We start from the raw sequence: 18,853 nt of genomic DNA on the forward strand, positions 1-18,853 counted from the left end.
TTTAATTTTAACGCGAGTTATGGGTATTTTAAAATTGTAAATTTTTTATACATCTTAAAATACTTATAACTCGCGTTAAAATAAAAATATAATAAAAATCCTATGAGGTTGCCTAGATAATAATCTTACCTTAAGATTTTATAAGAGATCAATTCACTTTAATTTTTAAATTAACGGAGCTACACGTGCTCTGCCGAGTGTACAATTTGCTATGTTACGCACTTGTAAGACGGAGACAAAACATGCGGGCTCTTATAACAGCCCTCCCAATTGTTTCAAATACCTAACCGATGTGATGTTTCAATAATCCGATTTATTTTCAATGTTCTAATATAAGGCCGGTCCGCCCCTGTACATTTTGTTTCAATACCGCGATTGTATCAATTATCTGTGTTTCTAATAAGTGGCTTCTATACTGTATATAAATATATCGATCGTATTTAACTGCAGCAGGTAAAATAAATAATATGAACTATATAACTATATATATATATATAATAATAGGTACTATTAAAACAAAAAACGTTTATTTTAACTATAATTATTAATTATATATATAGCAACCGAAACAGCGGGCTCGTTGGAAATATATATTATAATATTCATAATATTATTATTAAATATATTATATGATATAAATTCTACTAATATACGTACCTACATAATATAATATACTTATAAATTATAATATATATTTAAATTGAATATTAAACATTTCATTTTTAATGAGCACAGAATTGAAATTAAACTATTAATATAAATATCAAGTTAATGTTTGATTTTCAAACTTTAATAATTATTAATCTTAGTAAGTTAAATAAATGTTAAATATTAAAACTTCTACAGTTGAAAATTTGTATTAACATTTAAATATTTTTTCTCGAATACTTATTAATTCTTATATATTCAACATTACAATTATAATATAAAAAAAGCTCCACTCGGAATCTAAAGTTAAATAACTATTCAATGTTGGATAAAGTTTTAATTTTAAATATTTAAATTCCAATCAAAATTAAACATTCATACAATCGTCATGATTGACAAATGCTGTGTGTGTGTCGTATCGCGCCCTTAAGAAAGTATCTAATGCAGTCTTACGTGTAAAATATACATTTTAACTAGTTAGGGTCTAGAATAATAACTTAAATACTTTTCTTAGTATAAGTTTTATAATCTCAAAACAAATAACTAAAATATTTATATTTATTATAAATAAATATAAATAATAATAATAATTAGGTACCTACATTTTGATATTTTCAATTTTTTTATGAGGAACCATATGATACCTAATGTTCTTTTTTTTTTGTTGACCAATAATATCAGTATTCTATGTACATTTCATCATAGTTCGGAAATATTTACAACTATAGGTAACCACGATAACGAGCTTTAATATTTTCAAGTACATTTATCAGAATCACTATTTACAATAATAAAGTATGAATTTTAAATTTAGTTGACTACTTTGATTCTATTCTTAGAACATTTAAAGTATTTAGGTTTTTGATCTCTTTGTGATTAAAATAAATCTCATTGATTATGATAATTTGTAAATAATACCTGGATGTATTATTTATTGATTTTTAAGTGAGCATGGATTTCAGCAAAAGTAATTTTTTTTTAAAAACAAAAAAATGCTCTTGTAGTTTTAATTATTCAAAACTTTTACATATAAAATCCTTAAATTATTTTCTAAATAAATATTTTTTAAGTTTGTATATCATCTATTATTTACTTATAATATTAAATCATAATTTTATAATTAATTTACAGGAGCCAAAAGTGAGCCCGATGATCCTGAAGTCAGCGCAATGGCTCACAGAATGAAACAAAAATTAAAAAAAATGGCAGCAGCTGCAGCAAAAAAACAAGCTTCTTCTCCGGCAAATTGTTATATAAACAGAGCCGGTAAAAGAGTGCCTATGGCTAATGCACCAATTAAAAAGAAGGAAACACAAAATAATAACCAAGAAACATTACCTACAGTTTGTGAAGATATAGAGAGTACAAAAGGTAAGCAATCAGTAATTAATTCATGTTTTCAAAATTTCTAAAACACTCTATTTTATGTTCTTTTATGCAATATAGGTAGATTTTCTTGGAAATTGATTGAAGGATGTAACATACCCTGTATCAAACGAATAATTAACGGTGAACATTTAATGTTTGTATCCGTACGGATGGCTGAAGCTCAGCTACTCAGCAACTATATAAATTATTTACATGCAGATATTTATACGTCATGCACATCAATAAAAGGTCATTTTATCACTGACTCTGAAGCTAAGTTATTAAATACCATCAATGAAACACATACTGACTGTTTATACGGAAAAAAAATGTTTGTGGCGGGAAAAGATTATATTGTTCGTTTAGAAGATATTATTGAATTTCGGACATTTATAGAATTGTCCTATAAAAACATACAAAGGACTGGTGGACCAAATGAAAAATTCGGTTTCATAAAAATTGATTCTTCATATTCTGTTGTACCATATTGTGTTAAAGATAGCCAAAAATATGTTCCACTATTTTTTTTTGAGGGCAACACAGAACGCTTTGATAATCGCGGTATACAATTCGAAAATTGGGACTTGACTTATATTAAGTTCTGTTTTATGGTTCAGGGTATCAGAAATGACTTATTTGCCAATAGCTCATGCACAATGATCAATCTTAATGAAATCAAGAGTTGTTATCCAGAAGAAACGAGTTTTGAAGAATATTGGCCCAGTAATATCATTGATTCAGAGCTTTCAGGTCGCCTAACTAATCAGTCTAACCATGACCATCCATCAGGTGTATGGATCATACCACCCTCTGAAGAACCAGTATCAACTGGAAATAATATTCCTCAAACATCAACCGCACCATCACCTGAAGTAGAAGTTATAGAACCACAAGTGAATATGGTCAATAATCAAAACGGATTCACAGGAAAGCAAGAGGTATGCATTAAGTACTTAGTATATCAAATTGCTTTTATATTTTTGGTTCTTCAAAAAAACTGTTGCTTGTATTTTCACAGTGTATTTAAATGTATTATTTATGTTATGCTTATAATTATTTGTAGTATTAAGAGGACGCCACATCCACATGTGTGTTGTCTCCGTCTAGGCGTTACAATGCGTAACATAGTAAATTTACGTTCACCAGATCACGTTTAGTACCGTTAGTTTACAAATTAGAGTGAACCGATCTATTATTAAACTTGATGGCATTGGTTTTTTGAGATCGGTCAATTTTTTAGCAAAATTATGAGTGTGTGATATATTATAGTAAATTAAAAATGCTCATGATTCAGTTAAAAATTGAACTACCATAAAAACCAAGACAGTAATACCAAGTTTCATAATACATTCACTCTAACTCTTAGACTATAGGTATAAGACGTAATCTGCTGAACGTAAATTGGCCATGTTATGTATTTGTAAAACGAAGACAACACATATTATGCGGGTGTGGCGTCCTCTTAATAATACACTCGGGTATGGCGTTTTAATAACTATTAAATATGAATAAATAGATAGTTAATAATTAATAGTAAATATCATTTAATATTTCTATATTTTTTAACTAACAAAATAATATATACAGGGTGTAACAGAAAGATATGACAAATATCATATACAGTGTCCCGTGAGGATATACCCATTAGCCGTAGAGGAGGACCGCCGCCCGTACAAAAACCGTTTTTTTGCTATTTTACCTATTAACTAAAACATTGATTTAAAATCAGGAGATTAATAAAATTAAAATTCAATATTTTCAGAAAAATGAACTCTACATAATGGCTATCTTCAATTTTTTTTTACATAATGAATAAAAAAATATTTTTTTAAACTTTTTTACCGAAACATAAAATAAAATTAAAATATGAATCATTTGTAGTGCTTCTCTCTGTGAGTCTTAGTAAAAAATCACAATTATGATGCCTACATTATTTCAGGAGATATCACAGTGAGTAAATCCTCACGGGACACTATATATCATATATCATATGTCATAGGTATCTTTTTGTTACACCAAGTATATGGGAAAAATGGTTTAAAAGCTTTTTAATTTTAACATTCAATTTTTCTTTTTTTCTTTCATTTAGTTATACGCTTTACAGTGGGTGGTGGTGGTGTCGTGAATGCATTTCAATAAAATAATATGTTTCTCTATAATATTTCAACCTGAATTCTCAATAAATAAATTATGTTTTTGTAGGTTAAATCAATTAGCGCTCGGACTTGGCCGCCGTCAACAACTGATGTCTGCCCTATTACAGCCGGAAATAACTCGGTATGTAATTCGGTACTTATTTTTCACTTTCTTAATTTTTTCTCTCTTCACTACCTCACCTATTATATAGAAATACTCAACTAATTATTTATTGTTAAAAGCTCACACCTTAAATTATTTTTGATTTTATAATTTTGTCGCCATAAAAGAAATAGCATTTTTAAATTTTTATTTAATATAAACAATTTTTATAATCTAACTGTCATTCCTCAGTTGGTAATTCAAACAATCCAATGTTTTATTTCATGTTATTGCAGACTAAAATTAATGTTGATATATTTATAAATAATAATTAAAAATTAAGTACATCCCTTTCATTTGGATTGAAATTATTTTAAAATTACTAGTCCAGCTGTTAATATGTTGGATCATATTATAATTTAATACAATTTGATGCTTTATTTAATTTAAAATTTAATAAAAATATTGACTACACGTTTTACTCTATGTGTTATAATAAAAAAAGTATTTGAGTTCAATGGTGTGTTTTATTTTTATTACGATTAATATTAAGTTATGGGCTATATAATATATATATCAGTAAAACAACAGTTTTTATTTTATTTTTTATTGGATTTTCAGCTTCGAACAATGCCTCATGGCACCAGTTTGTTGAACAGTGAAACACATGTTGTGCCACCAGCCAACCCAGCTCCAATAATTTAGTAAGTGCAACCAAAATAATACAAATAATCAATATTGTAAGTACCTATCTAAAAATAGAATAATAATTATTTTTTCTTTTAGTAATCCTGTTCCATGCCCCAGCGCTTTACCTATTAGGCAATCTGTGCCAAATATGCTCAGTCCAATGACCAATAACAATTTTGTTATGTCCCATTCAAGTCAAATGCAACAATTATTCGCTCAGCATACTAGAATGATTAGTCAAACCTATCTACAACAGTTACAACAACAACAACAACAGCAACAAATACGACGCTATCAACAGCAGCAACAAATAATTATTGCTACTCAGCGGTCATATTATAGTCGCCAACCTGTGAATGGTCGTTTAAGGAACACTCAACAACGCAACGCATTGAGGAATATTCCGTCCACCTCAACTGCTCCTGTCATCGATACCATTGACTTATCGTCGTCTCCACCGCCAAGCACTGTTTCTTCATCTGAGCAAGCTAATTCTAGACAGGAATCGTCGAGAAGACTTGAACAGCCGAGAAGACTTGAACAGCCGAGAAGACTTGAACAGCCGCAAAGAAATGGCACATCAAACAATGCTGCATACAAGGTAACAATGTTTAATATTTTGATACTTAATGAAATCATTTTGGCCCAGAATAAAATAATATTATTTTTCAAACCTTTATAAAATATAGAGCATTGATACCCTTATATTTAAAAACAAGTAAACATTTTTTCACAAATATAGCACAGGAATTAACTTTAGGAAATTTTGTAGAACATTTATAAGTTGATTATGTTCATTGTTCATTAAATAAACATAAGATACTATGCTTTAAACATTAAATTAATAGTATCATAATTTTTTGACTATGTTTGCATTTATGTAACCATTCATATTAATGGATATGTATTAGTTTTTCTAGACCAATAATTTACATTTGTGTAGTTTTTCTGTCAACTAAATATGTGTTCATTATTTTTATACATTGTAACAAAGTTATTATTTTTTTTTTGACTTAATATTTTTGAACTTCTTACAATAATTGTATCAATACTTATTATTTGACCAATCGCAATATATCAATAAATAACAGGCCTATATGTTTTCAAATTAAGTGCAGAAGGTTATTGAAACAAGCAGCTACTACCTATTTAGACTTATTTGAATACTGAAAATATTTTTTTTAACTATTATAATATGTGTATTATACTTAAGCATGTTTGTATTTGATAAATAAATAATAATTATAAATATAAATATATATTTGACACAGATCCAAAAGGTAATAGTGCAAGGAAAAATCCTGCATTGCATAAACGCCAAACCTTACATATATGCAGATTGGTTGGTGATAATCGACGATCTAGTAGAGACATTGTTGCCCACCACCACTGTCGCGAGTTGCGCTCATGCTTTAAGCAGATACTTAAATACGTCGATATTCTGTGGAAACTCGTAAGTGTCTCTTATCCTCCTCATTTTAATCATCACTGTACTCCTGCTACTCTACTAACTATGTTCGGAAGAGGTTAATAAATTCATGTGTTTGACAGGGAACAGTTGGCCGTGTTGCTGGCAAACGGACATCACAGGTCGGTGTACCAGAATGGCACACCGTTCGTTTCGCTGAATGATATCCTGCGTGTTTTCCAGCAGTTAAAGGCATTGTTGAATGGAAATACACAACAATACCAATCTTGGGGGGCTGGCCCGTCCCAGCGTCGACGCAACAATTAAGAATGGACCGGGTGCGGCAGAAGCCGAGCCGACTGGCCGAAGCCGTTGGCGGGCAGCATCAGCAGCAGCAGTAGCAACGGCGTTGACCTTCCACTCCATCAGCCACCCCCGCCGCCGCCAATAGTCGGTACTCGCCGACAGCAACAATTGGCTAAACTTCGGTTAGGAACGATACGAAATAGCTACCAGAGCCGAAACAATTGGCACCCGCCCCCGCCCTTCTGGCGAACAACTAATAATTATAAGTAATCCGTGCAAAAAAGTACCAATCTTATTTTGAAAAGAAATCTTTTTTATTTTAAAAATGTTTTTGTTTTATGCTTAAGTTATGTTGTAATAATTAGTATAATGTTCGGTTTAAAATGCATGCACTTATTATGATGTACAGTTCACTTTTTATTCAGTAAAAATATTTATTGACGATGTCAATCGAAATATTGAGCCTACCTACCCAGGAAAAAAATGTTAAGACTAATGTCTAACTGATGTGGTTAGGTGTTTTGTTCCCATAAATAGTAGGTGTACATGGTGCATACGTCACATGTACAAATAACAATATTATTCATGATTCCGTATCGTGTATATAGTTTATAATAATTTACTATTACAATTATTTTATATCCGTATTTACTATTTAAATGTCATGATAATTTTAGTTTTTTTTCCATTAAATAATTATTTCTTTTTTTTTTTGCATTTACTTTAAGTATTAATTATAATTTAAGTTGTTTAATATACAATGAACACTTTTAAAATAGTAGTAAGTTGACTATGTTTTGTCCATATTTAAATTTTGTATTGAATAATAAAATATTGAAATTTTTTTTTTCAATGATTGTTGTTTAATTTTGTACTAAAAAAACAAAATAGAAATCTCTTGGTTTTTTATTAGCAGTTATTACAGATTATGTTTACCTACCTAATATAATACTATATCACAAATTGGGCTTAAAACCAATTCCTAACGCAATATTCGATTTAGCTATAGTTCTGGGAATTAATGCACAAAACCGTGCGCATCAAGTGGAGTACAAATGCACGATGACGATTATATGTATAAATAATTTTTTAAATGTATAATAAAATCAAACAATATACATCTGAAGGAGAATACTTAAGAAAGCATAAGACTGAAATCACACGTCATTTGAAGTGAACTGTATAACTCCGCCGTAGCATGTATTGGGACGGACAGTAAGCATAGGCGTAAATTGAGGGGGGGCTTAGTCACTACCCCCAAAAAATCTAGGACATACAATTTCAAAATCCTACATTGTAAATGTGTACAGTTAGTAATTTTAATAATATTATAATATATATGATAATATTATAAAAATTAAAAATTAAATACATTTTTAACTACAAAATCATTTTTCAATTTTTAATTTCATAAAATGTTGTCAAAATTTGAACTTTAAATGTTTATAAAAAACATGTAAAATAGGTATTTTTAATATTTTTCAACTGTTATTGAACCAATATATCTATTATCAAGAGTCTTGTATTAAACTTGCACGCTTTTTGACCAAACTAATAACATTTTATTGACATTTATAGAAAAAAGAATGAAAAAAAAATGAAAATTGAAAATGTCAGTCAACTGATTAAAACAAGTCGAATTATTTTTGAAAACCTTATGAAGTATATGAATTGATAAAATACGTAAAATTTGTACAAAATTACATATTAACACAAAAAATAACGATTTTTGTCATTTTGTCGTAACTCGTAATTCAGTTCCAAAACAGTCCAATTTTACGTAAGTATATTATTTAATATTTTACCAGCATCATCGATAATTTAAGGATAATATTAATTCAACTTACCGTCTACTACCTTATTAATATCGTAAGTAATAACAATACAAAATATCCTAGACTGACACACAGTCTCTGTTTAAAATCGTTTTTCGTATACAATAATAATTTATCATTGAATTGAAATTGAATACCTACCATCCAAATGACACCAAATGTACAGCAGAGCGACATCCTTTTTTTTATACTTACACAATATTATATATTATGAGACGCCCGTGTTAATTATAAAATATAAATCACCTCTGATATTATAGAAATAAATGTATAATTTTGACCTTAAATGATTGGGAATTATTATTACAATGTTTTATTATTGCAATCACTTATCGCGATAGTATATACTAAATATATACGTATTTAGGTAAATACAATATGTATTTTTGAGGCCTAAGAATTTTGTATGATAAGTAAGTGTACGGTATTTTAGTAAAAAAAAAGTGTTATCAAATTATGAAGTAATATTATAAATTTATAAGGTAAGATAATATGAATGGTGATTTGTGGTGGCCAAGGCCCCCCGCGGGTCTGCTTACCGTTTATATATTCAGCCCCCACAATAAGTCTAAAGTTGAAATTGCGAAAATGACAGTAAGCCTGATGGACGTCATGTGTGTGACTATCGACTATAATAACTACTAATTACTAAGGATAGGGAGTTGTAGGAGTTGAATATTATTCAATATGCTCTCGAGACCAAGCTAGGATTCCGGGCTGTATGCACAATGGTGAGTTTAAAAAACCAAAAATGTATAATGTAGGCAATTTTATTGAAAAAAATGCATATTCTTAAAATCTTAACTTTCATATAGCGACATTTTTTTATACTATGTATATTAAATTTTTGCTTCATATCATATTTTATATTTTTTTTGTAGATGTTGAATGCATATTATTACAATATAAATCATTGGCGTAGTAGCCAACCAGTCGAGTTCGAATAGTAAAGTAGAGAAAACAATCATCTCTACATTTTTAAGTAATATATTATTAATTTGATTTACTATAGGTATAAATGTACCTATAGATATTAGATACCTACCTACCTTATAGATAAATCATAATAATTCAATAATTTCAACTCTTACTCCGCTACTCCTGTGATCTTCAATATACTATCCTTAAGAACAGTTTTACTCAGGCGATAGTGTACTATATATTATTGTTACTATTTAAACATTTAATAAATCTTGTATACGTTGCTATATCGTGTTCAATTGTGTTAGTCTATGAACGCAGGTCATACGTTTCTAGGACCTGTAAAATATAACTTAGAAACTTTATTTGTATCAATTCAACAATCCGGTTCACAAGATCGGTTCTTGAGTGGGAATGGCTAACCAACTACTCCTTAACTGCATTGAATTAGGAATAAATATCGACAGCCACTTGAGTTTAAATAAACGAGGTAGGCGTGTTGCGCCCTTAAATAGTTTTGTTCGGAATCTGTCATTATTTTTTTTTTAATTTAAATAAATATTATGTGTTTTGATTGCCAAAAGTGTACCTAAACTTTAGTACAAACTTTTCATTTTATCTGGAATTAAAGAGAAAACTAATGGTACTACCAAATTAATATGTTTTAGAACATAATATACTTTTGCAAATAATGGAGGATAAGATTACCCAAAAAGTTTCTATCTGATCCAAATCAATGATCAGATTTATCCAATAAATATAAATTGTTTTCCGTAGGAACTAGGAAACACAAAAACCCGATTTACAACTAATTCAATATAATTTATTAGAAATTGATAACCATCAATAGTTTGGGAATATTTATCGGGTATTGTTATATCTGTGATAGTAAATGGGTTAGACGGAGCAGAACTATTAATTTGTCGTAATGGTATGGTATATGATTATATATATATATTGTTTATCGATACTCAATATAGGTATACACTTATTTGGCTTCAATTGGAACCACTGGTCTTCTCCGATAAGACGTTATTCCATGTATTTATTATAAATATAATAATTAAGGCTCAAAAGTTATATTAGATAAAAAAAAAAAGAAAAATATGCATGTTCATATGCACAAATTGTGTCAAATGTGCACAAAAAATTATTAAAAATAAAAATAATATAAATTTTAACTATTTAATATTAAACTATTCAAAATTCGAAGAAAACTATTTTATGTTGTTATTAACTTACACTAAAAGAATTTGAAAATATGGAAAAATAAATGTATAGTACTTATAAATATGGTAGAAAACTGGTTGCCATTTTGACATTTTCTTTAACAGAAAAAAATATATTCGAAAAGATAGTATATCGGAATATTTTAGCGATAAAGATTACATGCACCAAGCACCACTGTGGCGCTGTTGTTAAATTAATAGTCAACTGCGATGATAACAATAAATACCTACATTAAATAATATTGATTTTTATATTCAATATTATTAAATACACAGCTTAAAAAATAAAAAGGTCAATTGTTTAGAAAACATTAAATATACACAATATGCTAATATGAAAATCCAGAAATATTCACTTTTTCCCTGAATTTGGCAAAATATGCATATTATGTATTTTAAATTAAACATTTTTAAACTCAACATTGAACAGCTTGGATTTCTAGCATGGTCTGCTGGTAATTGAGAGTATACAGAATAATATGCAACTCCTATAATACGGCTACAACTTCCTAGCAATACTGAAAACTGACAAACACACATAGTGGGGTCACACAAAGGTTATCGTTATTGTAAGTTAATCGTATAACATCTAAAATGTTATGGTGGGCATTGGCATAGTATGATCAGGGCCGTCTTAGGCTTTGCAGGAGCCCATGGACACCCGAAGCTTAAGGGGCCCTTTTAGTAGGCCCACACAAGTTGAATAAAAACATCAAAAGCTTGTTTAGTATGATTACTTTATTAGTTGATAAACGTTATGTACATTTTACAGAATTAGAAATGGTGTTTTACTGTTATAACTTTCAACAATGAAACTTAGCTTATGCGTATCGCTAAGTGAGCAACGGGTTTTTTTGAGATTTGTGTTGTGTAAAATCTTTAATTATTTCTTCGAAGTCCAGTTTTTGAAGGTTACTTCACATCATTTTCTATGCACATTAATGACAAATTGGTGAGCTACCTATCAAAAGTAGGACCAGTTTCTAGACTTTCAAATTTAGAGGTACCTATTGACATGACGAGGTCGAAAATTCTGTCTGCCTGTTAGTTTCTTCGAGTGTAAAAAATGAAGTGACCTTAGGCAGTTTGCTGATTTTCTTTTTGAATCTCAAGTCTTTTTCTTTTTTCTGAACTACTCAAATACGTCCCTTTTAACTTAATTAAATGAGACTATAGCTTTATTACAGACACTAATAAAATATTATATTTTATATTTTATATTTTTGATATATTTCAATAAACTAAACGAACTCGGACAAACGGCCCATTTGTACTGATTGTCAGTCTTTATTATGTATTTACTGAAAACGTTTAAAATTGAATTTCTATTCAATCCACTGCTTTGAAATAATTACGATTAAATAAATAATTCAGTAACCTAATTCTAATGTGCATAGGTACAGCCACATAAATATCTTAATAATACGGGCAGGCAAAGACTGACATAACATTTGAACATTGCCATTTAATTAAGTTTTTTTATCTTCTAGAATTTAGAATTATTTTTTCATAGATGCTCGTATTAATACGTTACAGCTTACAATTTAAAGTTGCAACTTCGATTATTCGGAGCCCCCAATCGGCTGGGTAAAGACGGAACTGGGTGTGATGTATTTATATTGGGGAGGGGGCTATAGCCTATGTTTAGGGTACCTAACATATTATTTTCTAAAAATGTAACTTTAAAAAAGCTGGTATATTGGATGATATTATTGTGATTAAAGCGATTTTACTATTAGGCCGATTAAGCATGAATGGCTCTACTGTAGGTTAATACATTTTTGTCAAATAAATTATACTTGAAAATGTCGATTTGTGTATACTGTACTCTCTAAGTCTCAGGTAACCATGTTTAATATTTAAGGTGGAAGACATAAGCGCCAAAATAAGATAAGAAAAAAAAATGTCGTATCGTACAAAAGCGTCAGAAATTAAATAACAGATATTAAATTTAGAACTATATCGCTCAAAAACTCCAAACGCTTAATCTTATTCGACAAATGTATTATCTGATTACGATAGATTGTCAAATAGACAGTGTGTGAGCAGTTTGTGCTATAACATATTGTTAGTACCTATAATTTCGTAAGCATCCGTGTAAGCGTCAATATTGATGTGCATGTATATTATTATTTATCATCGACATTTTATTTTTATAAAAAATCAACCAATTTATTAAATGTATTAAATATTGATGTGCATGTATATTATAATTTATTATCGACATTTTATTTTTATAAAAAATCAACCAATTTATTAAATGTATTAAATATTGATGTGCATGTACCTACCTATATCATAATTTACTATCAACATAATAATATTAATATAATATAATTTTTATAAGATATAGACATTTTTAAATAACTACCAACTTAATACTTATATAAAATATTAATTTTGGCGCAAATGATAGGTCATTTTTGTACCTTTGGCGCCTATGTCATACAGCCAATATTTTAATATTACAAAAAATTAATTGAAATCGTTATTCTATGTTTTAATGTGTAATTTCGTCAACATTTTAACTTAAAATGTCTGTTTGTATATATTTTAGAGTTTTTGGTTACAATAATAAATATTTGTGAGAATTATCGCTTTAAATGTTCAATTCTTAGTAACAGAAATTAAACATAATGTACATTTTTAACTACAAAATAATTTCAACATTTTCGAGATTTTAATGAATTTCGTAAGAATTTAAACTAAACACTTATAAAAAAAAAATCATGCATGTGAATCTTTAAGTTTTTTTGACTCAGGGAATAAAACTATTTCATTAACATTTTATAGAATAAAAAAATTTACAATGTCCATAAATCACTCAAAACAAAACAAATTATTTTGAAAATTGTATCATATTGTAAAGAAAATGATAAAGTAAACTTTTAATAAAAATATCAAGTAATTAAAGTCATTATTTATTGAATAACAACAAAATAAAAAATCCAACGTTTAACATCAACGCTCGTATAAAAATAAATTTGACTTTCCAGTAAACTTTTATCTTTGTTAAGTATAGGAAAATTAAGGGGACTCTAAATAATTGGCAAATTTCCGTTGTTTGTACGAATTTTGTCAAAATTTTAAATTCAAACTCATAATACAACATTTTTATTAACTTTTTTTTAAAAATTTTTATTAACAACAACTTATGTTCAAACCTTGGATTACATTTTCGAGTTTATTGACAGGTAAACCATTTTTTATCGACATTAATCAAAAAAAAAATCTACCTATAATTAATTGAAAATTTAATATGCCTCCAAAATAATTCAACATGTCTCAAAATGTTATGAACATTTCATTTATCTATGTTAATTTTTCTTAGAGTTGCACAAAAATCCAAAATCCATTTAGTTGTAAACCATGTTTGAGTGTTTAGCAAGTCAGTCACCTCGTGTGAAAATTGATTTCCGTGCAACTTAGTCACTTGGGTAGGCAATCTATAGAGGACATGAAGATGAGTTACAGTAAGTAGTAAGTACAACTTATCAGTTGGCCGCCTAGGTATTTAATCTATGCCAACTGTGATCATTCATAAATGTACAATAATGAATAGCCAATAGTTAACCTATAAGATTTTTTCTAACGCAGTAACGCTATTGAAAAGTACAGGAAATTTTGAACTTTGACCTCAATAATAACTGTACGGTCCGGGAGCATATGATAAAAATGAATACTCGAGCCCGGTCACCTATAAGCTATAATGCACTATATGAACACACCGACCGACCTGTGTAATTTGATGTGTATATATATTGCTTATAGCACTCGACAGGAGGTGGACAGGGTCGCCGAGCAAAACCTGCGAGTGCTAGTGTGTGGGTGGGGTGTCGGGTGTGTATGTGTGTATATTTGTGTGTGTGTAAATCTTAATAACTAAATGACAAGGTAACTTTAAGAAAATGGTAACACATTGATTGGTAATTGACTAGTTGTATTATTTCACAGATTTAAAATAATACACAATACAAAATTAAAAAATATGCACGATACGAAAAATGGCCCTTCTGGCCCAACAACAATAATAATATAGATAACAAAATATATGATGATAAATAATGATACAAAAACTAACAATTTGTGGAGCACGGCTGGCCAGCTGCTACATATGCCTAAAATAATTGCAAATCGACACACACGACAACAAAGAATACAGAACGAATACATTTAACAATTAATGATAATAATTAATAAACAATGATATAGAGACAAGGATTATAATAAAACACAGCGGCTATTTGCGCACTCAAATAATGAAATGTATAATACAAAAAATGCACTCGGCGGTTCTAGCGCCTAGAAATATTACAAAATCGAGGCATTTTGAGCCGTCGAAAACGTAATAGTAAAACTTGACGATTTGCGCCGGTGAATATAATTATTTTCTGCGTTGACTGTGCGCAACGAACTGGTGACGGATTACGGCGGCCGTGCTGTATATGTATACGGCGGGAACTCGTCTACATATTATATAATTCACTCACGACACAATTATAACAAAATTACACAAAAATCAACAAATATGAAGTGTGCGTGTGTGCGTGTGTAGATCGCTGCTGGTGGAGACTGTTATAGTGCTTATTTTTAAGTAACGGCGCAAACTATATAACAATCAATTCAATTTTTCCATTAGAGACTACTCTCAAAAGTCAAAGTTGAAATTAAATCGTTATTTCGACTTCTTATCGTGTGCATCGTATGTGTGAAAAAACGCATCATTGCGAAATCAATACATTCGTCGATCTGTGCAGAATCTAAAAATTCAAATTGTAATGTTTCATTATGTAGACAGGCGTAGGCGTAGTGGTAAAAGTAGTCGACTGGAGTCTAATATTTTATAGTATAATAATAACAATTATACACTAGTCAATAATAACCTAACCATAGGTATAGGTATATAATATTTTGGACGACCTAAATTTAATAAAAATTAATGAAATAATATAAATAACCAAAAAAATTATACATATAGGTAACATAGGTAATATAATTATAAATATATTATATTTATTTATATAACATAATAGTAGATACCTATACAACTTAATAACTATTAGTACCATAACTTACAGTTGGCATGCTCGTTGTGAAAAATTAATTAAATCTAAGTAGTAACTAGTAAGTATATGTGCTTTATTACGTGAAGCATTTTTACATATTATTATATTACTTACTTACCTTACATACCGCAATCTGTTTCTATGCGCTGTTTCGAAAGAGAAGACACCGGATTTTCATTCATTGTTTAAGTCTCAATAAAATAGATTCGGTAAAAAAAATTAAAACTAAATTTTAAAACATCAGTTTTTTTATAAATAAAAAACAGTGTAATTTTAGGTAGTTACAAGAGTTACTTGAAACGTTAGGCCCCACTATTGAAATCCTTATTTTTTAACGCATAATATTATGATCTTTGAAAAAATCATAGTCCGATCGTATATTAAATGCAACCGCCTGATACGCGTTCACAAGGAAAATAATTTCGACGAGTTCCTAGTACCTACTATAGGTATACTTCCTGTACCTACTATACTTTAGTTCTGATTCCTATAGGTACTCACCGACCCACCGAGAAAAACTTATTTTCGCCAATGCATTAGCAGTGGCTACAACTGGCACGCGTGTTATTTATGGTCGCCCATGTACTGCAGTGTATACTGTATATAGACAAAGAAAATAATGCCCATATCCAACAAACATACCAACATGGTTGATATGACTTTCAGAAATATTTAGTGTACATATTTATTTGGAAAATTTAACTATGAGTTAATAACTAAAACTACATTGTATTTTTCAACGGCAAACAGGCATAGTTATAACCAATATATTATGATAATATCAACTATTATATTTTTAACCATTTACCATACCAAATTGATATTTTTTTCCGTGCGCCACATGTCGCGGTCGATTTTTCAATCGCGGCAGTTTTCGACGAATGCGTGAACGCGTATCAGGCGGTCGCATTTGAAATCGAACAATTCGAATTTGTGGGGCGGTTCGACCGGAGGTACAGTATAACGACCACGGTTATTAACTTATTTACAGATGTAAATAACCGTGGTATCGACTCTCCCGCCGCTCCGCAAAGGCACAAGACGAGCGCGGGAAGACAAGTCGCGCTGGACAAGTGCCCGTCGCCGGCGATCGTCTCGCTCTCTGATACTTGCCACAATGCCATCGGTACGACACACGCCGCACCAAGCATTATCGCACCAACGCGGTCCGTACAAATTTGTTTGTTATCAAGACCGTTTTTTTCTCGTGTTACCACGATAAAAAAAACCACACAAGGTATACAAACCTATTTAGCGTGTCGTTTGTCCATACACGCCTGCACTTATTTAAATTCGACAGCGACCGGCCTACCGCGATAATCCCGCGAAAACCGCGGTGGCCGCGTCATGCTGTGTTCGTAGGCAAATGTCTTTGAAGATGTAAAATTATCTAGCTACAATACCGTCAAAAATAACTGACAACAATTAGTATAGGTATTATATTAGTTGAATTGGAAGTCTGACTTGATGGATAGAGCTAAAAAAATATATTAGAATATTAAATTTTTTTGATATGAAAGTGATAAAAAATGATTGAAAAATTATAAATTATCCGCACAGTTCAAAATAGTGTTATAAATGCTCAACTTTAAATAATATACCTACATTGTTTATTGATAATATATTAATATGAATAATGTTCTTTCGTGTTTGTATTTCTGTGATGTAGAAGTTATTACTAATTATTGATTAATTACCACTTATTTATATAGATATATTTAGTTTTCGTCGAGGTTTTAATGTATAATATTATGTATCAAGTATCTTGTATGCATCTAATTATCTAAAGAAATTATAGCAAGTATCATGGTAAGGTAGACTAAGTGAGTGCAAATTATTGATGTAATAAAAAATTTAAATTTTTTAATGGGCGGTGTACCTAAGTGCGCAACGTACGTCCGAAAGGGTCACGCTAAGTATATAAAATGAAAAGAGTGCATCAAAACGGCCCATTATATATTTATATCTAATGAAACGACACGAAGGAATTTTGTGGTTATCATTGTCGACGCATGAAATTATATGTACATATCAATACGCCATTACAGGTAATTCTAATGGTATTGAATGAAAGTAAATGTCAGACTGTCATATTGTGTTTTCTTAGATAGTTGAGTATCAACATATTATATCATACAGGAAATACAAATAAATAATAGGTAAAATATCTAATAGCGGGTTATGAGAATTGTTTTAATATTTTTCGTTTGAATTGTATATTTGCTTAAAATACTTTGTTACTTACTTAAAATAACTCCCGACCCAACTATTGTGATATACCTAGAAAAATACCAGACCCAAATAGTGTAGACCCTAATACTTACGCCCTTGGCGTTTTGTATGATACCTTCTGATCTTTTAAAGTAGTAGGGTACCTACCAAACCAAATTACCTTGTTGTAACCAGCTTTCATAGTCCATTTTGATGCTACTTACACGTCGTACATATATCATATAGTTCATCACGTTCATCACCAATTGCAACGTTGATCATTTAAAACTGAAATATAAATATTAAATATTATATTTATATATATAATTGTAAATTTGTTATGTGTGTTGAAGTGTAGCATTAAAATTACTATCGGAAGATATGAATAATATACTACGACATCTATATTATACAAGGGCTTGAAAGTTGAAATCGGTTTCAAAACCGTTTTTAGAAACCGGTATTAAATTCAAAATCAAATCAGAAAAAATTGGAAACTGGTAATAAATTCTAGACCGAAATCGGAAAAAAATTGGAAACCGTAATTATAATTAAGTTTTATAAATTTTAAAATGTGGAAAATATATTTTTGTTCTTGGTTCCTTATAAAAGCTTCAAATGTATAGGATGAAATTATAAAATCACTCTTAGAAAAACAACTATCTTATTTTTATTAAAAATTAAAAAAACTTATTCAGTATTTAAAGGTAATAAAACTACTAAGTTATAATTTAAAGTCAGCTTGGAAATCTATTTAAAAAAAATTAGAATGTGGTATACAAAATCGAAACCGAAATATGTCAATCGGTTTCAAGACCTGCATTTTTCTATACATTTGTATTTTGTTTATAAATGGTGTTTAGTGGTTACATTATATTTTAATAATTTAATAATATTTCAGTATATAATAATGAGATTAAGTTTTTTTTTTAT

General features: G+C 29.4%; 1 protein-coding gene across 1 annotated transcript; it reads left to right on the top strand.

Moving 5' to 3' along the window:
- The first annotated feature begins 1,599 nt into the window (after positions 1-1,599).
- Positions 1,600-6,892, top strand: LOC111039245. Its single transcript, XM_022322649.1, has 8 exons — positions 1,600-1,615; positions 1,780-2,019; positions 2,095-2,954; positions 4,219-4,293; positions 4,876-4,958; positions 5,041-5,545; positions 6,216-6,397; positions 6,496-6,892. The coding sequence occupies exons 1-8, from the start codon at positions 1,600-1,602 to the stop codon at positions 6,677-6,679; spliced, it is 2,145 nt and encodes a 714-aa protein (XP_022178341.1). The 3' UTR covers positions 6,680-6,892.
- The last annotated feature ends 11,961 nt before the right edge of the window (positions 6,893-18,853 follow it).

The sequence above is a fragment of the Myzus persicae genome, unplaced genomic scaffold (genome assembly GCF_001856785.1).
Source record: "Myzus persicae strain clone G006 unplaced genomic scaffold, MPER_G0061.0, whole genome shotgun sequence".
NCBI lineage: Eukaryota > Metazoa > Arthropoda > Insecta > Hemiptera > Aphididae > Myzus > Myzus persicae.

What these genes read in the sequence shown, in the direction of transcription:
- LOC111039245 (XM_022322649.1), top strand. An exon ending in AACCCAGCTCCAATAATTTA is followed by an intron (nt 4,959 to 5,040) that starts GTAAGTGCAACC and finishes TTTTTCTTTTAG; the next exon opens with TAATCCTGTTCCATGCCCCA. An exon ending in CAAACAATGCTGCATACAAG is followed by an intron (nt 5,546 to 6,215) that starts GTAACAATGTTT and finishes TATTTGACACAG; the next exon opens with ATCCAAAAGGTAATAGTGCA.